General features: G+C 35.7%; 1 protein-coding gene and 1 non-coding gene across 7 annotated transcripts in view; both read right to left on the bottom strand.

The window, feature by feature from the left end:
• The window catches only part of FASTKD1 (FAST kinase domains 1), a 34,030-nt gene that overhangs the window by 6,118 nt on the left and 1,740 nt on the right, over positions 1-26,172 (bottom strand). Inside the window, exons 1-10 of one of the 6 annotated variants that reach the window (XM_033860048.2) lie at positions 25,702-25,825; positions 25,083-25,601; positions 22,352-22,420; positions 17,977-18,102; positions 15,615-16,013; positions 13,458-13,568; positions 12,593-12,724; positions 7,585-8,071; positions 6,275-6,389; positions 497-625 (exon numbers count right to left, since the gene is read on the bottom strand). In XM_033860048.2, the coding sequence (XP_033715939.1) occupies positions 497-625; positions 6,275-6,389; positions 7,585-8,071; positions 12,593-12,724; positions 13,458-13,568; positions 15,615-16,013; positions 17,977-18,102; positions 22,352-22,420; positions 25,083-25,417 (1,903 nt within the window). In that variant the 5' untranslated portion in view covers positions 25,418-25,601; positions 25,702-25,825. The other 5 variants (XM_019923014.3, XM_019923016.3, XM_073807606.1 and 2 more) reach the window with 5 other exon arrangements.
• LOC117313088 (small nucleolar RNA U13) lies at positions 9,313-9,415 on the bottom strand. Its single transcript, XR_004527551.1, has one exon. It is a non-coding gene; the product is annotated as a small nucleolar RNA U13 (small nucleolar RNA).

Below are 26,172 nucleotides of genomic sequence, written 5' to 3'. Positions count from 1 at the left end.
AAAAGCGGTAGTTTCACTTGGTGGTAAGATTATGAATAATCTTTTATTTTCTATTTTATACTGTTCTATAATCTAAATTTTCTACAATAATCAGGAAATACTTTTATAAACAGAAAAATAACCCAGTATTAACATTTAAGTGCTTTAGTATGTAGGTAGAGCTGAAACTTGGATATAAAATACAAGTGATAATTTATTAAAGTAAAAAATATATTATGCTTGCTTGTTGTAAAGCAAAAAGTTTATTGTTTTTTAATAATAATGTTTAACAAGTATATAGCAGTTTTTCTTTGAAAGTGTTTTTATGTATCTTATCACATTATTTTTAACTTTTTTCGCTTATGAAATTTACATACAGGAAAAATGCATAAAATCTATATGTATAGTTTAACACATAATTATAAAGAAAAATCATACATTTATCACCCACGTGAATAAAATACTCCTAAACAATAAAAAAATATATATATATATACACACACACATATATACATACGTTCAAGTTGAGAATCTAATTTGGCTAAGAATCTAATGTTAAAAATTGCCTTCAGTAGATCTTCTGAAAAATATTCACGTGTGGCCAAAGAGTAACCAAGAAACACTAACTTGAGAGGATCCAATATACCTAGAACAAGATTAAAAAAAAATTAAAATGTACAGCTGCTTCACATATACGTAATATATACTTTATTCAGGTAAAACCAGGTTTTAAAAAAATAATACAAACACAACCTTGACAAAATTAATCTATACTGTCACAAGTCCAGATAGTGGTAAAGTGGTTACCTCTGGGTGGGTGAAGAATGGGAATGAGGGCCGGGGAGAAGGGTACTATGCTAATATTCTATTTCTTGATCTGGGTACTGATTCCTTGGCTGATTCAATTTGTATAAATTCACATACTATATATATACTAAGGATATGTACACATTTCTGTGTTATTATTATACTTCCATTAAAAGTCTTTAAAACTGCCTTGAAAAGAGAAAGACTGAAAACAAAGGGTCAGTGGAGTATGTAAAAATAAGTGATCCCAGTCTCTATATACTGATAATATCGCTCAGAATGTGTGCAGAATCTTTCTAAGCACTTTACAAATATGAACTCATTTAAACCTCACTTCAGTGTAAAGTAGGAATGATTATTATCTCCGTTTTATAAACTGAGTGTACTGAAGCACAGAGAAGTTTAATGACTTGCCCCAAGTCACATGGTTAGCAAGTGGAGGGTGAGATTTAACTTGGAGAGTCCCTGGAGTCTGCACCACGGTCTTGTGCTACTCTCTAGGGCTCTCAGACCCCCAGGCTGGGTACAGACGTATATGAAGCTCAGGTCTCACTCAGTACCTCCTCCCTTACCTGTCAGCCAGCAACACGGTAAGTGACTCAGAGATAAGGCTTGAGGTTATTTACCGGATTTGCTTCATCCAAGAGATATTTTCTTTTTTTTTCTTTTTTTAATTTTTATTGAAGTATAGTTGATTTACAATGTTGTGTTAGTTTCTGGTATACAGCAAAGTGATTCAGTTATACATATACATATATATATTCTCTTTTTCATACTCCTTTCTATTATGATTTATTACAGGACATTGAATATAGTTCCCTGTGGTATACAGTAGGAACTTGTTTATCTACTTTACATATAGTATCAATTGTTTGTATCTGCTAATCCTAAACTCCTAATTTATCCCTCCCCCACCCCCTTTCCCCTTTGGTAACCATAAGTTTGTCTTCTATGTCATGAGTCTGTTTCCATTTAGTCAATAAGTTCGTTTGTATCATATTGTAGATTCCACATATAAGTGATATCTATCATATGATATTTGTCTTTCTCTCCCAAGAGACATTTCTGATGAGAGGGAAGGGGTCCTCTAAAATGTGCTATTAGCAGCAATGTTCTTACAAAGGACAAAAAAAGATGTTAAATCTTTTCAATGTTTTGCTGAGTTCATTTAATAAAGCAGGATCAAGTCACAAACAAGGTTAATAGCGATGATCTCCACCAGCAAAATTGATGTCAAAACTAATGTTTATTCAAAATAAAGTATTATTCCATTAGAATTTTGCTTATACAGGTCTCCAAGAATTTTCCAAACATTTTCCCAGTAAGTCTTAAAAAAAAATCAAAGCGGTACTTCTCAAACTCTCATCTCTTATATCCTTTATTTGAAGAAAAAAAAAAAAGAATGTATTTTCATTTCCTTCTGATTGTTGACACACAACTGAACAACCAGGAGAGCACATTCAAAGTCTCATCTTTCAGTTTCAAGTCTCATCTTTCTATATATAGTTGTATCACTAAAAGGGGGTATATATGAATGCCACACATGTATACACCCATACATGAATAAACACATACATATCAGTCCCATTTTGTCTATTAGAGACACACAAAACTAGACATGGTTAGACACTATCTAGCATATAGACCCCACAAAAATGTAGCAAAGCCCATGAGCATCATACTGACATAATTAATATATTTATACTGGTCTCACACAGCCTACCTAGAGGTCTACAAGCCTAGAGAAACAATTCCTGCCCTAATATAGAGCCTAACACCTTATGCTGGACGTGGAAGCTCCCAGGTAAGTATTTGTTGCTTGGATGACAGAATAGGAATTTCTTACACTCCAGGCAGAGCAAAAGCTCTGCGGAAGCTGGTCTCTGGCTGTCTCTCCAACCTCTTCTCCTACCAACTCAGTCTCCCGCATTCCACTCCTGCCACACTGAATCTGCTGTTCCCGAAAGAAACCAGGCATGTTCTCACCTCAGGGCCTTTTGCACTTGCTTTTCTTTACCCTGGGATTCTCTTCCCCACCTATGGACATGAGTCAACCTCTCTTTTTTTTTTTTTTTTTCACATCTTTACCGGAGTATAATTGCTTTACAATGTTGTTAGTTTCTGCTGTACTACAAAGTGAATCAACCATATGTATACAAATATCCCCATATCCCCTCCCTCTTGAGCTTCCCTCCCACCTTCCCTATCCCACCCCTCTAGGTCATCACAAAGCACCAAGCTGATCGTGATGCAGCAGCTTCCCACTAGCTATCTATTTTACATTTGATAGTGTATATATGTCAATGCTGCTCTCTCACTATGTCCTAGCCTCCTCTAACCGCCCCACCCCGTGCCCTCAAGTCCATTCTCTGCACCTGCGCCTTTATTCCTGCCCTGCCACTAGGTTCATCAGTACCGCTTTTTTAAATTCCATATATATGAATTAGCGTACGGTATTTGTTTTTCTCTTTCTGACTTACTTCACTCTGTATGACAGACTCTAGGTCCATCCACTTCACTACAGATAACTCAGTTTCGTTCCTTTTTATGGCTGAGTAATATTCTATTGTATATATGTGCCACATCTTCTTTATCCATTCCTCTGTCGATGGACATTTAAGTTGCTTCCATGTCCTGGCTACTGTAAATAGTGCTGCAATGAACACTGTGATAAATGACTCTTTTTGAATTATGATTTTCTCAGGATATATGCCCAGTAGTGGGATTGCTGGGTCATATGGTAGTTCTATGGTTAGTTTTTCAAGGAACCTCCATAGTGTTCTCCATAGTGGCTATATCAATTTGCACTCCCACCAACAGTGCAGGAGGGTTCCCTTTTCTCCACACCCTCTCTGGCATTTATTGTTTCTAGATTTTTTGATGATGATTGTTTAGTTTTTTTTTTTTTTTTTTTTGGCGGTACGTGGGCCTCTCACTACTGTGGCCTCTCCCGTTGCGGAGCGCAGGCTCTGGACGCGCAGGCTCAGCGACCATGGCTCATGGGCCCAGCCGCTCTGCAGCATGTGGGATCTTCCCAGATCGGGGCACAAACCCATGTCCCCTGCATTGGCAGGCGGACTCTCAACCACTGCGCCACCAGGGAAGCCCTGTTTAGATTTTTTGACACATCATCCTGAATGGTGTCTCACTTCATTCAATCCATGGTCAATGACACCTTCTCGCTCCATCCAGCCCACCTCACTATCCTCCATCGTACACACCTACCCTGCTCTAGTGGTCTTAAATACTTATCACCATTTCACCTTATGTATTTGTTTATTGTCTATGCCAGTTTCACCCCATCAGAAAGTAAAATCAACAATGGTAGAGTCTACCTGTTTTTATTCTCTCCTATATCTCCAGTGACTAAAGACTGCCTGACAATAAGTACTTGGTGAATGTTGACTGAAAAAGCAGTAACTACTGAGCCAGACATTTCACTTCTAAAACACACTATATTGACAAGTGAGACATGTGGGTCTGAGAAGAGAAGCAGCATTAAAACCTTTTTCTTTAAGGCCAAACAGAAAGAAATACAATTCAGGACCAAAATAAAGAATGAAAAGAAAAAAATAATTTCCTGCCTCCGCTACCCTCACGTACTGCTTCTGCTAAGGCCAACAGTAGGAAGGAGTATTTCTACTCCACTTTTTTCTGGCACTGAAACACTATTTAGACTTTTTAAAGAGACACATAATAATCAGCACCAGAGCAGCAACCTTTCTGACAATTAATAAACATCTACATAGGACCTTAAGAAATATTTATTTTCTATTTAAAAAATGAACAAACTTTTAAAATTGACAACAATCAAATGTTATATGTCTCCAGAAATGATACAAATATCAGGTATACAGCACCACATAAAGGCATTTTTTGCTGAAAATGTTTAATCTGAATCTAATCAAGCATCTATAACTAACTTCCAGTTTACTAGGAGCACAGGAGATGGAGGAGCAAGTTAAAAGCAAGCACTCAGACAAATGCAGAATGTGGCACAACCCACAATAAATGGCCAACCTCTATTGCAAAAAATAAACATCAAGAAAAAAAAAGATTAGGAGAAAGTGACATAACAACTCAACGTTGGTTTCTTTAAAAAATTTATCAAAGAAAATTTGGTGACAATTGGGAAATTTTTATTATGGACTGAGTAGGTAGAAGGTGGTACTTGTTCACTTTCTTAAGTGTGGTACTGGTATTGTGCTTACATAGAAGAATGTCCTTATAACCTGAAGTATTTAGGGCTGACACTTCAAGTGGTTCATCATACACACACACACACACACACACACACACACACACACCCCACACACACACAGCAAATGTGGCAAAATGTTAATCATTATTCAAAAGCTACATTGTGGGTATACAGTATACAGATGTTTGTTACATTGTTCTTTCAATTTTACTGTGTATTTGAAAACTTAGGGACATCCCTGGTGGAGCAGTGGGTAAGAATCCACCTGACAGTGCAGGGGACACAGGTTCAAGCCCTGGTCCGGGAAGATCCCACATGCTGCGGAGCAACTAAGCCCATGCACCACAACTACTGAGCCTGTGCTCTAGAGCCCGTGAGCCACAACTACTGAGCCCATATGCCACAACTACTGAAGCCTACCAGCCACAACTACTGAGCCCACATGCTGCAACTACTAAAGCCCCCGCACCTAGAGCCCATGCTCCTCAACAAGAGAAGCCACCGCCATGAGAAGCCCGTGCACCACAACTAAGAGTAGCCCCTGCTCGCCACAACTAGAGAAAGCCCGCACGCAGCAACAAAGACCCAACACAGCCAAAAATAAATAAAAAATAAATAAATTTATTTAAAAAAAAAGAAAACTTAGATAACAAAAAATCTTTCTCTTAAGTCAATGCAGAGCAAAAAACAAACAAACAACAAAAAACAAAAACCAGAGAATATTCTAGACCATAAGATACCAAAGAGATAACTTAACGGAATGAGTGAACCTTGATCGAATCCTGGGTCCAAAATAACCACTCTAAATAAGGTACTTTGAGAATGAGAGAGATTTAAAAATGGATTGTGTATTAGGTATTAGGGGACTATTAATATTCTTAGGTGTGATTAACAGGATTGTGGTGATGTAGGAGATCATTATTCTTAGGAGGTGTATGCCTAAGCAATTAGGGGTAAAGAGTCACAGTGCCTACAACTTACTTTGAAATGGCTTAGAAAAAAAACAAGAGAGCAAGAGAAACAAACAGTAAAGCAAATATGGTAAAATGTGAACCACTGAATCTAACCAGTGAGTTTATAGGTGCTACTTGTTCAATTCTTTCACTTTTTAATGTAATTTTGACATTTTTCATAATAAAAAAGTTTAAAAAATGGATCCAAAATATTTTTTGAAGGTATAAAACTCATGGCTATTATCACTATCCTTTAAAAAGGAATATGTATTAGAGTAGCAGCAACAGTATCCTCCAACCTCCTCATCAATGTATTACCAAACAATATACCTACTTAAGTAAGAATTAAGGTGTTGAAGGCAAGTTCCGAAAAATTCATCCCTTTGAGGTGGATCATAGTTCAGGGCGCTGAACGGAAGAATAATAGCAAGGATTGCAAAAGGATGAATCTGTAAAAATAGAACAAAAAAGTTATTGCTTCAACTTCAGCAAAACAAAACAAAATTTAGCCTAATTATTATCTTAAGCAGAAGTCTTTATCTAACATGCCTATAGTTAAATGAACATGCCCACAGTTAAATGACACATGTATCATTCTGTTTATTAAGTTTTCTACCTTGCTATAATTTATTTAATTCCACCACTAATTTCTAGTAACTCTAAATATTAATGCAGGAAAAATAAATCAGATAAGCTACAGATTGATTTTGTTTGGTATAAAATCCTGTTCCAGAATTCCTTAGTCATTAAAATGACAAGAAAATAGTGTCACTAATTTCCATGATATCAGCACATTTTATAGACTCATAATATAATGTAATTAAGGAAGTTTCTTAGTTTATAATAATCATAATTCATTTTTCTTTCTTTCCTTTTCTTTTTTATTCATTCAGCCAATACTTAATAACTGGCAGGCACTACAGACTTTTATTTTCACTTATTAGAAATAATGTCTTCTAAGTAAAAGCCATATCCTGATCTATATAATAGATTTTGTAAGTGACTGTCTTCTCACATAATCCAAAAAGCAGCATTTTACAAGTTCCAGAAATAAATGTGTAAGACACACTGACAATTCAAGAATATTGAAGTCAGTGGAGATCTTATAATTGTCTCAGTTTTCACACTTATCTCACTCTTTTGAATAGTTTTTAAATAGTAAAAGTAACTATCACAGGATTATAGAAAACAAGAAAAAGAAAACAAAAATCATTCATCTTCTTTACCCTGTACAACTATCATTTTAAGAATTTCCTTCTAGTCAATGAATTTTGACTGATCTTAACAATATTTGTAATACACCAAAAGATGACAGCTGATCTCCCCAAATCTGCACTGCTGGAGGAAGGGGTTTTAAGGGGAGGAATGACAAATTGCTGAACCAGAAACAAGAGCTTAATTTTTTTTTTTTGGCCACGCTCCGTGGCTTATGGGATCTTAGTTCCCTGACCAGGGATTGAACCCAGGCCCTCAGCAGTGAAAGTGCAGAGTCCTAACCACTGGACCACCAGGGAATTCCCACTAGAGCTTAATTTTTAAACTTCAAATTCCAATCAAGTTCTCAAAGTACTTATGATAAACATTTATTCTTCTAGAAGTTGACAACTATGTAAAACTAATGTGTAACAAACATTTCAATTTCACCTTTTCATTCTGCTGAAGGACCACTGAGGCTATCCTATCAAGTAGCGAAGTACTGAGGTAGTTAGTTCTAGAAATAAAAGATGCAATCCCTGCAACATTTATGTAATTAATTTCATCCATCAAACGCTGTAAGGTAACAACAGTTTCTTCAAGAAGTGAATCAGCAAACCAGTCTCCTTTTAGAGATTTAACTTCTTCCCATAACAGATTCAAACTGCTGCATTTTTGTAGTCTCTGACGACCGTAGTGATCTAATTTTTGAAGTAGTTTCAACTGTTTCCCAGGAGTATTATTCCGATACATGGGATCAAACTGAATACATCTTAAAACAGATGTGGCAAAACTATTCAGGTCATTTAGGTCACACTGTGGTAAAACTGCTTCAATTTGAGATATCCTCGCTTCGTCTAAGTGAGGAGAAGGAAGCATCGAAAGAGCACAAACCAGGAGGGAAATCTCACTAGGTATGACACTGACTTTCAAATAACTATAAAGAGGGAAAAATGAAAAGAACAAAATTAATACATCAGCAAAAAAACCAATACACATATAAATATTAAAATATGAATATATAATTACTATTACAATTAATAGGTGTGACAGGCTTAAAATATAAGTTAATTTAAGAAGGGTTGGATAAATTCAAAGATGACAGCCTCTTAAAGGATTACTAAGGGAAGCCTTAAGATGTTCTAAAGCACTGCCCCAATTTTTTATGCAAAAATAAAACCATAGTCCCTGACAAACAAAACGTCAGTGTCAGAACAATGTCTGCAGTGCTGCAGCTGGAGATGGAACTTGGACTGAATTTCTGATGTGACCTGTCAGGAGCTGGTATGACCTAGAACAGGCAAAGAGTGACCACTCAGTAATAGTGATTCCCTTCTTTCTTCTGCTACATAAGAAGCCCAGCTTTAAAAAAACAAAAACAGGATAACAGCGCATCCAATTGACCCCATTCTCCATTCCTCCTTTCCCAAACCCCTATGGTAAAAGCCCTACCACCAGGACAGCAGTTGTTAAAATACAAATTAAAAACTGGGAGCTTTTAAAGAATCTTTAGGGTTAGAAGTGTTGGAAGAGATAATCAAATATAAATTAAAACAAAACTGAGTTACTTTTAAAAATATTAAGTTAGCATATTAAAATAATGATAATGTTCAATGCTAGCAGGGGTGCATTGAACTAACAGTAAACTTAAAAAGTTGGTGCAAACTTTCTGGAAAGTAATTTAGTAGTAGCTTAAGAACTTAAAAAGTAATCATATCATTTGACATGATCAATCTCTGTCTAGTAAACTAGCCTAAGAAAATAATCTAAAATGCAGGCAAAAATTTATGTTATGTTATTAATCATATTTTTTATGTGGCTAAAATTTGAAAACAGTCTACATACCCAATGATGGGGAATAGTTAAGAGAATTATGGTACAAATCATATGATGGGTAATATCCAATCACTAAAAACATTTACAAATAGTTTTAAATGATGTAGGAAAGTGCTGTTAAGGTTAAGTGCGGGGGTTGGAGAAGGAAGAATACAAAGCTGCACGTTCATGACTCTCAACTATGGAAAAAGAAAGCATATAGATATAGATACAGATATAAAATGTAAGTATATACCACAAGGAAATAAACCAAACTGTTGTTGACCGTAGATGAAAGGGCTTACAAATGATTTTTATTTTCTTCTTTATACTTTTCTCTGTTTTCAAAATGATTTTTTTTCACATCAGATGGGTCACATGTTGACATCATAACAGGTTTGAGGGAGGCACATCTCACGCAATAGTGTGAACGCCCAATCATCATGCTTATGAAGTACAAAAGGATCTCAAAATTATTTTCATATAATATTTGGTCCATTGCCTGACACAAAGTAGGTACTCAATAAGTACTAAATGACTATTTTATTCTTATAACCACAAAAAGTTAATATACTATTTTATATAAAGAAAAGGAAGTCCCCAAGAGCTACATCTGTTTGCAGAATTGACCAAGGGATAGGAACTCTCAGTATTTGCCAATCTTGTGATACTTGTCTGAAAATAAACCCCCAACAGACACAAACCTGCCAACCTCCATTCATGTTTTTCCTTATGGTGGTTCCTCAACTTCCAAAACTTACATATGCAATTGTGTTTACAATACTACCACAAATCCACCACCAAGGCTAACATTAGAAAATAAAAAAATACCAAGTGTTGGTGAGGATATGGAGTAACAGGAATGCTCACATTTTGCTAGTGCTAATATAAACTGGCACAGTCACTTTAGAAAACTATTTGGAGTTCCCTGGTGGACTAGTGGTTAGGATTGCGGGCTTTCAGTACCGTGGCCCGGGTTCAACCCCTAGTCAGAGAACTGTTAAAAAAAGAAAAGAAAAAAAAAATAGAAAACTGTTTAGCAGGATCTACTGAAGATGAACATATGTATAACCTACAAACCAACAATCATACTCCTTGGTAAATATCCACAGAAATGCACACATATGTTCACTAAAAGATACATGTGAGAATACGTATCATAACAGGAATATTTACAATAGCCAAAAAGTGGAAATAAATACCTGTCAACATTAGAACAGACTAAAAAAAAATTGTTACATTCTTACTAGAGTATACAGCAAAAACATTATGAGGTAAACCTCATAAATAAAATATTAAACAAAAGAAGCCAGGCACTGAACAGGCAAAACTAATCTCTGCAGTAAAAGCAGGGATAGTAGCTAACCTGTGGAAGGAGGGGGAAGGAGGAAGGAGTAGGGTAATGTGGAGGGGATACGTATATTTTATGTAGATTATATTTCAATATATTTTTCTAAAAAGAACATATTATTCCAGCACATCAACTCCCTGGGTTCCCCAAATGGTTTCAGGAGCTATTTATACAAACGCTTATGTGAACTATTTTAATCAGATTGTGTTCTTTCACACACTCAACACTGAAGAGGGGAAAGGGTTAAAATTTTAAATTACAGAGATATGTAAGGGCTCTCGCTACTCAGAATTACTAAACTTGGACTTCCCTGGTGGTGCGGTGGTTAAGAATCCTCCTTCCAATGCAGGGGACACGGGTTCAATCCCTGGTCCAGGAACATCCCACATGCCACGGAGCAACTAAGCCCGTGCGCCACAAATACTGAGCCTGTGCTCTAGAGCCCGTGAGCCACAACTACTGAGCCCGCGTGCCACAACTACTGAAGCCCTCGCGCCTAGAGCCTGTGCTCTGCAACAAAAGAAGCCACGGCAATGAGAACCCCCACTCACTGCAACCAGAGAAAGCCCGCGCACATCAACGAAGTTCCAACGCAGTCAAAAATAAATAAATAATAATTTTTCTAAAAAAAACTTCTTAAAAAAAAAAGAATTACTAAACCTCAACACTGTCATATTTGCTTCAAGTTTTTTAATAAAGTAGATAAAAACATTACAGGTAAAGTGAAATCACCTGTGATGCTCCCACTCCTATCTTATTTTTCTGTAAGCATACCTGTAGGCAAACAGTATTTCGTAATTTAATCTTTTAAAAAAGATCATGCTGACCAAATAAGTAATGTTGCTGGGCCAGTTTATATCTAATTTAGAACATAAAATTCTTAATAGAGGCTTTGTGAAAGTTCATGTTAAATATGGAAAGGGTGAAGACACAATAGTCCTGTACTTAATCATCTTGATAAGAAAGTTATTTCTTTAAGAAAACAGTGAATCTTCTTATACCACATCGAACATGCAAAATTCTCATCTGATAAAGTGCTACCTCTTAGTCTTCAGTTCAAATCTCAACCATAGGGCTTCCCTGGTGGCACAGTGGTGAGAGTCTGCCTGCCGATGCAGGGGACATGGGTTCGTGCCCCGGTCCGGGAAGATCCCACATGTCGCAGAGCGGCTGGGCCCGTGAGCCATGGCCGCTGAGCCTGCGCGTTCGGAGCCTGTGCTCCGCAACGGGAGAAGCCACAACAGTGAGAGGCCCGCGTACCGCAAAAAAAAAAACAAAACCAAATCTTAAGCATAATGGATATCACCTTATTATAGTAAAAATCATTTTCAATTATATGTCACTCTTTCGATTACAGCATAGAGTCCCATGCCTGGTCTTTCAAAAATCACAGTAAGAAAGCAAACTAGTATGGAAAAATGGAGGGGAAAAAGGTTAATCTGCTTTTAATTTCATTCATTATTCTGATCCTTAAAATAAAAATTTTTAATGGAAAACTCCATTTTAGCATAATGCAAAGTCAATGGAAAACTGAATAACTTCTTAGTTGAAATATTAATGCTATATCCATAGAAATGCAGAAATTTTAAAATTATAAAGGGAAAATCTGTATGAAAACACTTTTTCACTAACATTACCCCCACATATTTTATTTTTAAAATTTCGAATTTAAAAACTTAGTATGCCTTAAAACAGGCAACTAAGCAGACTAAAGGCCCCCAAATGTGAGCACTCCCAAATGGAGTTTTGCCTTCTTCAGCAGCTCCAATCTTTTCATGGTTATTCCATCCCAGCAGGAAAGGAGAATGGCTTGGCTTTGTGTATTCACGACCTAGGGAACTCATCACCCCACTGACCTCATTTCCATTTCAAAATATATCAAGCACAAGCACTGGCAAAATGGGCATGGCGGGGAGATGAGTGTCTTTAACATTTTTAATAACCTACCCATTTCTGCTTTCAAAACTTCGAACAACTCTGGGCTTCCCTCGTGGCGCAGTGGTTGAGAGTCCGCCTGCCGATGCAGGGGACACGGGTTCGTGACCCCGTCCGGGAAGATCTCACATGCCACGGAGTGGCTGGGCCCGTGAGCCATGGCCACTGAGCCTGCGCGTCCGGAGCCTGTGCTCCGCAACGGGACAGGCCACAACAGTGAGAGGCCCGCGTACCGCAAAAAAAAAAAAAAAAAAAAAAAAACTTCCAACAACTCTATACATAAAGAAAACAAACAGTGAAATAAAGAAATAAAAAAAACAATAGCGAAAGACTTAAACACATCTATTTTAATCTTACCTAAGCAGCAATTCTCTGAGTTTCACAAAAAGCTCTTTACTTTGAAAATGTAGAAAAATCAATGCTTGAGTTATCCTCAATAACTCTACTGGTTTATAGTTATCCAAATGTTTATACAGAATTGAAGCAATTCTAAAAAGAATGATAAAACATGTATTATAACCAGTTCATTCATGTACTTTTATTAAACTTTTACTGAGGAGCTGTTTCATGCCAGACATGCTCTGTGCTGGAGAAACAGCAATGAATGACACAAGGTTTTCTGTTCTTGAAGAACTGTCTCAAGATGATGACAGAAATGTAAAACTGATTTAATTTTCTTCCTTAAATCCACTGGTCCTCTAACGGAGATGCTTAAAAGCAATGGGAAATGCGAAGAGACAATAAGTTGGAAGAATTAGGGCAGAAGGAATATCTTTTAAAGGAATATATAATATTATGATAATGAAAAAATAAATATACACAAACTGAACCATGTATTTTTGTCTCTTCTTAAATGTCAAGTTAACAAAAAAGGCAATATATGGCAGTATGATTTCAAGGTAACAACTGTAGTGTGAAACAATTCAAGTTCATATAGATGTTAACTGTTCTGCATCCTTTTAAAGTCAGTTCTGCTCTATGCTCTCCACTTTCCTAGATTATATCCTCTGCAGCAAATGAAATGAAATATGCTATAAACTATTTAAAAATCTCTATTTTGAAAAATAAATTATTTAGAAAATAAACAATGACTTAAATGTTGATTCCGTAGTTCTTCAAAACCAAGATTACAGGAAAAAAAACTAAGTTTTTTTCTCAAAAAAAAAATAGTAACTTATGAATGTCAACTAAACTTAACACCATGAATTTCAGAAAAGATTACTTTTTAATCAGACGTGAATTTCTGCTTTCCATCTCTTCCATGGCTCCCATCACTGCCAGGGCTTGCTGGCTAGTCAACTCCTCTGACATCAATAACATGGTTGATTTAAGCCTAGAAGCAAAGAAAAATATTTTTATGTTGAAAAACTGATGATTAGCTTACAAATTTTTTTAAAAAATAAGTTCTTAGGTAAGAAATAGAAAATAATAGAAAGAAAAACTGAATTCAATATATAATTCTAATTTTCTCCCCACATAACTGGGGATAATACAAAATACTATTAAATAAAGAAAAATACATTGTTTTCTTCAAAGTAATTAAGGCCTCATTATAATCCTAAACTATCTCTTGAAAAATACAGATAAAATGTTTTTAAATTAATTGGTTAACTAATAATTCTAACATTGTAAACCTTAGCTAGAGAGCTAAGGAACTTTAGCTAGAGAGCTAAGGAACTAACAATTGATATTCCAACTCTACCCCAATTTTTTAAAACTGAATAAGATCTGACCACGAAGTCAATATACCTGCATATTAACAGAAATCTTACATACTAACTACTTACGATAACATTATAAACTGAAAATTTACAAAGATGGTCCATTTTGAAACCATCCAAAGTAATCCAGTAATAAAAGTATATAAGTGTGTCTTTTAGAATAATCTAGAAGGCAAGCCTAAAAATGAAGTCTAAAGAAAGATACATTTTCTATTCATCCTACATAGTTCCACACCATCCTTTTCACCAACCTTATCAAACATTTCAAACCCAGCTTCTCCCCATAGCTTTTCCCAACCATTTTAGTCCACGTTTTTCTCACTTTTCTGTCTGCCCACAGCAGTTACTATCTATATCACTAATTTTAGTAGTTACTCATAAACTATGTTGAAGTGTCATGCTATTTACATATTTCAATTACGTATTTCTGCACTCTCAAGTGGAATAAAAATTCCTTGAAGGCAGGGACTCAATTAAATTCAACTTTTGTACTGCCTTGGCATAAAAGATTTTAACAGTGCATGGTGACAAAAAAAGAGAAAGATTCCAATAAAAATTTTTTAATAATCATCTTGTTTCCATGTTGATAGTCTCTTAAAATGTACCCTTAAATTTCTTCATATAATTCAAAGGACTCTTAAAAATAAAACTCTCCATGAAGTCTTTGCTAACAGAAATGAGGCAGATACCTCTATTACGTAACTCCTGGACCCCTGCTCAACTGAATCTATGAATCAAACTTATTTGTTTGCTCATATCTAGTAATCATGTATTAATTTAATATTTGCTCATCTTTATAGCCCAAATATTTCTATCTACATCAAATCTGACAAAATAGACAGAGAGAATGGACTTGAGGACACAGGGAGAGGGAAGGGTAAGCTGGGATGAAGTGAGAGAGTGGCATGGACATGTATACACTTCCAAATGTAAAATAGATAGCTAGTGGGAAGCAGCTGCATAGCACAGGGAGATCAGCTCAGTGCTTTGTGTCCACCTAGAGGGGTGGGATAGGGAGGGGGGGAGAGAGACACAAGAGGAAGGAGATATGGGGATATATGTATATGCATAGTTGATTCACTTTGTTATACAGCAGAAACTAACACACCATTGTAAAGCAATTATACTCCAATAAAGATGTTAAAAAAAAAATCTGGCAAAACTGGAAATTCTTAAAAGATAGGAATCAGACCAAAATCACTCAAACCTGACAATGGGAACATATACCAATGTACATAATAAATGCTTTTGATGGTGAATTTGAAGACACCAAAGCATAAAATGGTCCATCGTTAGGACTACTATAATTCTGAATATTCCACACTCTGTACTGGGGGTGGGGGAGTCTTATCTCTCTGTGTAAAGCCAGTCACCTGGCCTAAGAAGGGAGAATAGCACTTAAATGATGTTCTCCCACATCCACTGCTGTGTTGGCCACCAGGGGATTATTGGCCCCCATTCAAAGCAGTAGGAGACTAAGAGTTTGAGATGTAAATTAGAAAAATCAGAGAAAGAATCAAGGAGCAGAGCACAAGAGATAATTCTCCCTTCTACAGTTGAGTGGAGTGACTTTTCTGGCTTCCAGAACTGCAAGATCTAAGCTTGAAGGCTCTATATATTCTCAACAAGAAAAGTAAAGTATTTTTAGCTGAACTTACTGTTTCTCTTCTTCAGGTCCTGCCAAAGGTCCCAATGTTACAAACAATTTTACAAAGCTAGCTGGGTGGTCAAACAGAGGAATCAATTCTGTTAGCCTCTTCTTAGTCATTAAAAGAAATTCAAAACTATGAAACTGTAGAGAGTGGTATAGACTAAGTATTTTACTTATGGAGTCCAAATCAAGGTGGTTCACATTGCTCAAAAACACTTTATTGCACCTTTCCAATAGTGGGTAATAACTATATTTAATATTTCGAAGAAACTGTACTATTCTTCTTGCAATGTTGACCTGGGAAGAATCTATGGTGTCAAAAAGTTGCTCTGCTTTGTTCACTAGTTGCTCTTGAAAACGCTGTGATATTAAAGAAGATATGCTGACCATTAAAACAGACAAGCACCTGGAAAAGGAAGAAGATGCAAAGATTTTTACATTATCTAAGAAAAATGAGCAATTCTAAGACTAAATGCTTAGAAACGGAAAGGAACTGATAAAAATATTATAGGTTTTATACAACAAAATTTTTCTTTTAAATACTAATGGGACTTGAACTCTGATCTCCCACTAATCAAACCCCTTTAGGCAAAAAAGAATTGAAATAATTTTTTTTTAGTGTGTATAATATCTCGTTCTATAGATAAATGCTTTGAAGGAAAATATTTTAGTGAAATTTACTCAGAAATCACTGTGGGCCAACAGCCCATTGAATGCAACACGGAAAGTCTCATTCTATATTTTTGGAAGTAGACTTCGCTTTGTTCCTCTCTCTGTGTATCTGTAATTTACCAGTAAAAACCTTGGCAAAATATTTCTCACTAATGATTTCATATTTTTTAATGTTTCAGGCTACATTAATATTAATATATAACAGTAGGACAATATTGAATGTGAATATTTCTTCCCTCAATAAACACTCTTAAGAAACATAAATCAATCTTCTAAGCACTGTGGAAAACACCAAAATTACAAAGGTGAGGTCTCTGCTTTCAAAAGACAGTTCTTACATGATACAAAAATCAAGAAACTCTAAATATAAGAATATACCTAATAATGAATAAAGAATGCAAAATGTAAGATATATAACAAACATGTGGGGATAATAATTATAAAACAATCTACAAAAAAGACATGAATATCTCAACCATTAGGATAGGGGGCCTGTTAGCATTTTTTTGTTTCAAAATTTCTTCAATTCTTTCAATAAAACAAATTATTTTTTAAAAACCCAGTTATACAATACTTTGGCTTCTCTAATCAGAATGTTTAATGTTAGTACCAATTAACATTAATTAGTAAACTAGCATTGCTATTTAGTTTAATCATAAACCCTTTGAATACGATTTTTTTTAATTGTATATATATTTGTAATTGCAGTTTGGAGTGGGGAAATGTCCAAAGATTTCATTAGATTCTCAAATGGGTCTATAATAATTTTTTAAAGTTAAAAAAATTTACTTTACAGTGATTTTTATTGTCTCTGCTTTTATAAGCTACTTTCATGTATGTGTGAAAATATATATAAAATTTACCATTTTAAACATTTTTAAGTGTACAGTTCAGTTGTATTAAGTACATTCACACTGTTGTACAACCAACACCACCATCCGTCTGCAAGACTTTTTCATCTTCTCAAACTAAAACTACCGATTAAATAGTAATTCCCCATTCTCCCCTCCCCCAACCCCTGGCAACAACCATTCTACTTTGTTCCTATGAATCTGACTACTCTAGGTACCTCATATAAAGTGAAATCATACAATACTTGTACTTTTGTGTATAGCTTATTTCACTTAGCTTAATGTCTTCAGGGTTCATCCATGTTGTAACATATATCAGAATTTCCCGCCTTTTTAAGGCTGAATGATATTCCATTGTGGGTATATACCAAATGTTGATTGCCCAATCATTTGTTGATGGACATTAAGGTTGTTTCCACCCTTTGGCTATTATGACTAATGCTGCTTTGAACACTGGTGTATGCTATAGACTGAACTATGGTTCCCCCCCACTCCAAATCTATATGTTAAAGCCCTAGCTGGCAATATGACTATATTTAGAGGTAGGGCCTTCCAGGAGGTAATTAAGGTTAAATGAGGTTGTAAGGATGGTAGGCAAACATGTTAGCTTGCAAGTAAGGAAAAATCACAAATCTTGACAACATTGTGTTATACTTTACATATTTCATCTCTAATTCCCACAGCAACATTGCACAGTAGATACTACTATACCTGTTGTATAGATGAGGACAGTGAACTTCCAAGAGATTATAAAGTCACATAGTTAGGAACTAGCAAGTCTAAGTGTGTGTGCATTCAAAGCCCAGAATCTTTCCACCATGACACAAAGCCCCTACATAGATTTACCTTAAGTCCTGTATCGTTTCCAAGTTCCTATTTACAATATCAGCTATTTTCCCCATTAATGGACTAAAACATAAATGTTGATCTGCCAGGCAAGAGGAAAATTTTGACAGCATGTTAATATCAAACCTATTAAAGTAAATATACAAAGGGGATCATTACCATTTATTTTCACTTAAAACATAATACACAGTTATAAAATAAAAAGCAATAAAAAATACTAATATATTACTACTATAAAATGAATTTTTCTAAAATGTTGATTATTTATTATTATAAAAGTAACCCAGGCTAAGAGTTAAAAAGCCAAATTCTACTTGAAGATTTTAAAAAGGGAAAAAAAACACTTGAAATTGTTTGAATCGTTTACATATTAATTTTTTGAGGACAGAACAATTTCAACTCAAGGTTGTATATTAACAAATAATACAACCTCTACTACAATCATGCTTGAAAAACTTCAGAATTTTTCTATAGGAAAAACGACTCGATTTCTTCAACAAGTAAATGGCAAGACAAATGAGCAGGAAGGAGAATTGTTACAGATTTTTAAAGACTTTGAATTCACTAAAAGACAAGCATAAGGAACTGCACAGCAGCATAATATGTAACAGCAAAAAACTAAATGCTAAATAGCAACAGTCTCAATGTCCATCAAGAGTACAGTGAATAAAAAAACAAACAAACAAAAAAAAAGAGTACAGTGAATAAATTGCACATATTCCTAGAATACTATACAGCAATAAAAAAAAACAAATAGCACAATATCATGGAAGAATCTTTAAAATATATTGAGTGAAATACACTAGGTATAAGAGTTCTTACTATATGATTTCTCGCTCTTTTTTTTCTTTTTGTTTTTTGGCCATGCTGCACGGCTTGCAGGATCTTAGTTCCCCAACCAGGGATTGAACCCAGGCCACAACAGTTGAGAGTGCCGAGTCCTACCCACTGGACCACCAGGGAATTCCCAGGATTTCATTTTTATAAAAGCAAAACTAATTTATGGTAGTAGAAGCCAAGAGAGTGTCACTCTTAGGGCGGGAAGGTAGGGAGTGATTGGAAGAGAGCATGAAAGAAACTTCTGGGAAACTAGTGATATTCTTTGTCTTGATCTTGGTGCAATTACACAGAAGTATAAGTGTATTTTCAGTATGTGAAAATTCATCAAGATGCATACTTATGATTGGTGTAATTTTAAACGATATCCTTTAATAAAATGAGTACTTACAAAAAAAGGCAGAGGGCTTCCCTGGTGGCGCAGTGGTTGGAAGTCCACCTGCAGATGCAGGGGACGCAGGTTCATTCTCCGGGAGGATCCCACATGCCGCGGAGCGGCTGGGCCCGTGAGCCATGGCCGCTGAGCCTGCGCGTCTGGAGCCTGTGCTCCGCAGCGGAAGGCCACGGCAGTGAGAGGCCCGAGTACCGCAAAAAAAAAAAAAAAAAAAGGGTAGAGAAAATCTTGACTAAATGTAATCAGTAAACCTTGTTTGGATACTTATTTAAACAAACTGCCTTACAAAAAGACCTTTTTTAGAGCAATCAAGGAAATTTGAACTCAGTTATTAGGGAATTTAAGGAATAATTGTTCATTTTCGTAGGTATAAAAAATGGCATGGTGATTATATATATATTTTTAAAGAGTGTTTTTTGTCTATCAGAAATATATACTAAGGTATTTACTGATGAAATGATACCACAATTTAAACTATACTGAAGGGTAGGGAGGGAACTGGAGGTGATCTAGACAAAACAAGACTGCTATCTGTTGGTAATCGTTGACACTGGATGATGCATACAAAGGAGTTCATTATACTAATTTCTCTACTTTAGTAAATGTTTAAAATCTTCCATAATAAAGAGGGTTTTTAATTTGAATTTCAAATGCATGCTAATTATTCTTGCTATGATCCACCATATAGTGTTAATTCATAATAATCTATTCTATTTGAATCATTACAAATTATATTTATATAACAAATTCATAGATATTATAGCAAAATCATTTAATTAAGTTACCATAGTTACAAAAATTTAACATCATAGGCCACCATGACGATAAAAAAATCAGAAATTAACATTTATTCTATGATTCTATTAGAAACTCTACACATAGAATACAAATTAGGGTTTAAAAAATTTTATTACTTAGTATTATAAAAAAATAAAAGTATTGCTACAAATTAAAAAAACACCACATAGAACAAAGTCATTATCACCTGAGCTATTGTGAAATTAAGAAAAATTAAAAAGAAATGTCTGATTCACTGGGAAGTATAATTGCATATCTGTAATTTAATTGTTTAAGTAGTAGAGAGTAAAACCAAAATGAAAAAAGCACCTATTCTACAATTGATTTGTTCAAGATACGTAATACACATACCATTTAATGCTGCTTTGAAGAAAAAAGTTTTGAGCTATTATCAACAATGACCAAATTTAACCCCCAAAGACCCAGTAGAGTCGGCCCTCCGTATCCAAGGGTTCCAAATCCACGGATTCAAGCAACAGCAAATCGAAAATATTCAGTTAAAAAACAAATTTCAGAAAGCTCCAAAGAGCACAACTTGAATGTGCTGCATGCTGAGCAACTATTTACACAGCATTTCCATTGTACTAGGTATTATAATTAATCGAGATGATTTAAAGTAGACGGGAGGATGTCTGTAGGTTTTATGCCAATATTACATCATTTTATATAAGGGACTTGAGCATCCATGGATTTTGGTATCTGAGGGGATGCTAGAACCAATTGTCCTTGGATACTGTGGGAAGACTAGTTTGAATTGCTCATGAAAGCACTAAGATTATTCTCCTTACCCTCAACAAAAAGATAGTTACAGGTAGAGAGAATGCAAAAATGGAGAGAGAAAACAAACAGGTTTAGATAATAAGATTAACTAAAACCACCATTCAGTAAATGAATGTGGAATTTCTAAGCCCAGAGATCTGGTGGGTACCTTGTTTAATTTAATCCAGCTCACACAACAAAGGCCTACAGAGCTTTATAAGACTACAACTGTAAGAATTTACCATTGTTTATGCTTTAAACATATGCTGCTACAAAGGAGGAGCTGTAAAGTTTATGCTGCTCCTCTCATCTAAATACAAATAAACAGCTATAGTTTCTTATCTTAGTCAATCCTTTCTCTTCTGCCCTAGGTTACTATTTGGTTTAGAGGGAGCATTGTTCTGTGGTTTTCCTCCTGTCTCTTTCCCACCTTGATTTTCCCTTTCCTCACTAACATTTGCTTTATTCTACTAATGATGGACCTTGGCTATCCAGAACCCCTAGGTTTAAATATTCAAAGTTTTCATAAATAGCCAAAATGAGCTCTGCTACTATCTCCGCTGTTTTATAAACGGAGAGCTTCTCATATATTCTTATAAAACATAAATAATATAGTATAGGATACCATAGGCTTCTCTGTACTCATAATACTCTGAACAAATTTCACATTTTTCTAGATAATTATTTGTTTATTTCTTTTTTTGCTTTCTTTTTTTCTCTTTTTATTTTTTTACAAACCCTTGTGTTGAGGGCTGACTTTCAATAGATCACAGCAGGGAGCTGCTCTGCTACTATGAAACCCCCCACCCAAGAAGTAGGTCGTCTACCAATGGTTTAGCACCAGGTTCCCCATGAACGTGGGGTGTGGGACGGGGGAGGGGGCGGCTGTATTTCTGGTCATGCCCCGTTCTAGATGATTATTGATTATGGCAATATGCTAAAGATATAGCTGTGTATAGAGTGGAAAAGAGATCTGAATTGATACTATCCACAGTAGTGGACCTGAAAGCTTCTAAGACACTGTTAGCTTCTAAGACTCTGCTCACTGCCTCTTCATAAAGACGGAGTGATAGACAAGTACCTATAGATGCTGCTAAACAGTTATATAGCTTTTCTTTCTCCTGAACTGGTATCTTCTTTCTCCTTTTATGACTCCTGAACATCTAGGGTTTTTACTGACAGCCTATCACTCAGAATGTTTTTCTTTCTGAAGCAGAACTCTTTCAGAAAAGAAAATTCAGAAAGCCTAGTCCAAGAATAGCAGTGACTCTATTTATATTTTGATTAATTATATATGTTTAAAGCACACTACATTCCACACCCTTAAATAGGGAATATTTGAAATACTTTTCTCTCTCATAAGGAAAAAAACACATTCCCCATTCTTTTCCTACAAGATTTCACCATGCTAAATAAACACACTTTACATGATCAAAAACCCCTCGAAGTAAACTGAATTTAAATACATTTTTTTCAATGAAGCTTGATAGTTAGGCAGCAGCTCCTCATTCTTTCCCTATAAGATTTCACTGTGCTAACCCTGAAAAGGACAACCCTGATCTTAGTTGAAAAACCCAAAGTACTTGCCTTTCCAGTCTTCTCCATGCTTCTGTAACTAGTGCTTCAACTAGCGGGTCATGGGCCTCAAAACCAAACCTCAATAAAATCAAGAGAAAATAATTTTCTATACAGAAACATTTTAAAATTATTAAAAACATACATGCAGTAAGGATTATAATGCAAAAGTAAACCACAAGTTATTATATTCTTACACAATCAGTCCTTATTTCTGGTCTGGTCTCATTTCAGTATTCTGATTTCTTGGTACAATCTAATAAACCCCTATACTTTATCCCATGCCCTTCTCATCCTTTTATCTGTACATTTCAATGACCTCCACTGAACAATAAAAATGTTCAATGATATATTTTATGTTAAAAGTACACCTAACACGTACTACTTTGCTCTGACCGCAAAAAATATTTCTATAGGAAAAAGTCTGTAAAATAAAGAAAAACTTTAAGTGGGTAATAAAAAATCATTTATAACTCTGCTACTCATAAATATCCACCATCATTAACTTGGAGCATTTCTTTCCAGTTATTTTTCTACATACTTAAAGACATATACATATTTCTTTTACATTTTTATATCCTGCCTTTTTCAGTAAGTTAACATTATATTGTGGACATTTTACTCATATCATTACATATTCTTCAAAACATAATTTTTGGTGGTTGTGTATTATTAATTATGTGAATAAATTATCATTTAAACATTCACCAACTTACTAGGATCTTAGTTTTTCAATATTATAAACAATGTTGGGATGAATAACCATGTACAAGAATCTTTTTTTTTTAAATTTATTTATGTATTTATCTATTTTTGGCTGCTCTGGGTCTTCATTGCTACACGCAGGCTTTCTCTAGTTGTGGAGAGCGGGGGCTACTTTTTGTTGCGGTGTGTGGGCTTCTCATTGCGGTGGCTTCTCTTGTTGCGAAGCACAGGCTCTAGGCACGTGGGCTAGAGCTGTTGTGGCTCACCAGCTCTAGAGCACAGGATCAGTAGTTGCGGCGCAAGGGCTTAGTTGCTCCGCTCCGCGGCATGTGGGATCTTCCCAGACCAGGGATGGAACCTGTGTTCCCTGCATTGGCAGGCAGATTTTTATCCACTGCGCCACCAGGGAAGCCCAAGAATCTTTACATGTATCTCAGATTACTTTCTTAGGATAAATCTTAGAAGCAAAATTACTGGGTCCGAGGACATTTTTATAGTTCTGGATACATATTATACCACCAGAAGCATATGGCAGTTCCTTCACTAACAATGCAAAGCATATACCTTCACTAACAATGGATATTTTCTATATATAATTAAGCAATATATATTATATGTTGTACATATAAAAATCTTTTTAACCGATTTCAACATCTTTATAATGTTAAGGCTAGGTTATTTTTTCTCTTAAAAGTCAAAGACTTTCAGGTTGAGTCATGAAACAAAATCAAACTACATGCTATTTTAAAAACTTGAAAACAAAATTATATTTTACTCTTAAAATCCTTTCCTCACTAAAATATGACTTAGGAGGGATACACAGAAATGCGGTTTGGGGGCAAATCACCATGAAGCAGCATTTCTCCATCTGTGCAGTGTTCTTGTGAGGTGTTCAACACAATGTTTTGTGGATAAGTAAGTTTGGAAAATATCCCCACTGAAAGGTTCACAATATACATTAGCATATGTATATTGAAGAGTCCTGCAGGCTCTGAATGCTCTGAAGTCCAATAAAGATCTGTTTAATTTCATCTGATTCAGCATTTTCCAAACTAATATGACCACTGAGAAAACAAAACTGATTATCATACACATCCCACGATGTACCTCAGAGAAAAAACTTTGCAAATCTGAGAAAGATCACCAAAAAAGGGATGTCACTCTTTTTTAGTCTAACACCGCCCACCAGAATAAGTAAAGCCTTAAGCCCCTTTCTTGTATACGCTGACACCCTAATAAAAACAACTGTATCTCTGCTTTATACAGTGCTGACATCTATAGCTACTTAAATGGCCCTTGCACCCTGGATAATTTCACCAATGAGACTAACAAACAGATTAATTTTAACTTTTGTGTCCTTTTTCCCTTTATATAGCTGCTCAATTCTTCATTTAGGGCATCCAGCTCTTCTGAAGGCTGGATTCCCTTGAGAATGATGTAAAATTTCTTTTCTTTTTAAATTTTTTCCCAACCTTATTGATATATGATTAACAAAAATTGTATATATTTAGGTTGTACAGCATAATGTTTTGATATGTATATACACTGTGAAATGATTACCATAATCAAAGAATATCCTCTACATATCTTTAAAACATTAGATGATCAGGGCAATTCCCTGGTGGCTCAGTGGTTAAGAATCCACCTGCCAATGCAGGGGACACGGGTTCGATCCCTGGTCCGGGAAGATGCCGCAGAGCAACTAAACCCGTGTGCCATAACCACTGAGCCCGCCGTGCTGCAACTACCGAAGCCTGCTCACCTACAGCCTGTGCTCCGCAGCAAGAGAAGCCACTGCAATGAGAAGCCCGCGCACTGTAATGAAGAGTAGCCCCGCTTGCCACAACTAGAGAAAGCCCGCACGCAGCAACGAAGACCTGATGCAGCCAAAAATAAATAAAATTAAAATTAAATTTAAAAAATTAGCTTATCAGGAAAAAGGGAAAAAAACATTTTTTTCCGTTTAGAGCTTTTTAGAAAATTAAATATAAAAATAAACTACAATCATTTCTATAAAATCTAAAAGTACATTACTTACTGTTGTATGATGTATAACACATTCACCAAGGTATTGTCATTCATGAATTCCATTTTAGTTGTAGCTAAATTATGAAGAGTAAGAAATTGGGGATGGTCTCTGATACATTCCACATTTTTTAACAAGCTGGTCTTCTGCTTTTGAAACTGCCAAAGCATACTGAGTGCACATGCCACTTGCTTTTCTGAAAGTATGGCTTTGTTTTTTTCAATAAGATCAAATATTTGCTCTTCATCTGTACACTTATTCATCCGACTAAGTAATGGTTCGAAACTAAAGGGTCGAAACTGAAACACTCTCCAGGAGAATGGACAAATAGCTCTTAGGCGAAGCATATTGTAAACAATCAGTCTAGGAAAAAAAACTATCTTTTCATTTATATCACAAATTTTCTTACGTAAAGAAAACCATTTGCAACTAGCAGTCAGGTGCAATATGCTGGTATAAAAATAACTGTTTTTCCTTCATGTAGCTTGCTTCCATTATGATGACTCCAAATCCCATTCCAATATGCAATTTCTGTAAAGAAATCAGTTTAACAGAGTTATAACTATCAAATTCCAAAATTCTAATTAAAACAACAAGCTTTTCCTCCATTAATTACACACTTTGTTCTTACCCTGAACCTGAGAGCAGGATTTAATCCACAACTAAATATCCAGGAAAAGGGGTTTCCTTCCACACTCTATTTTATTTATTTATTTTATTTTAGTATTTATTTTTGGCTGCATTGGGTCTTCGCTGCTATGTGCGGGCTTTCTCTGGTTGCGGTGAGCGGGGGTTATTCTTTGTTGCGGTGCACAGGCTTCTCATTGCAGTGGCTTCTCTTGTTGCAGAGCAAGGGCTCTAGACTCGTGGGCTTTAGTAGTTGCGGCACACGGGCTTCAGTAGTTGTGGCTCGCGGGCTCTAGAGCGCAGGCTCAGTAGTTGTGGCACACGGGCTTAGTTGCTCCGCGGCATGTGGGATCTTCCGGCACTAGGGCTCGAGGCCCACGACCCGCATTGGCAGGCGGATTCTTAACCACTGCGCCATCAGGGAAGCCCCCCACACTCCATTTTAAAAATGATAAATCTGACACTTAACATGAAG

Source organism: Tursiops truncatus, chromosome 7, assembly GCF_011762595.2.
Source record: "Tursiops truncatus isolate mTurTru1 chromosome 7, mTurTru1.mat.Y, whole genome shotgun sequence".
In the NCBI taxonomy this organism is placed as follows: Eukaryota; Metazoa; Chordata; class Mammalia; order Artiodactyla; family Delphinidae; genus Tursiops; species Tursiops truncatus.
This window is presented reverse-complemented; position numbering and strand designations above follow the sequence as displayed.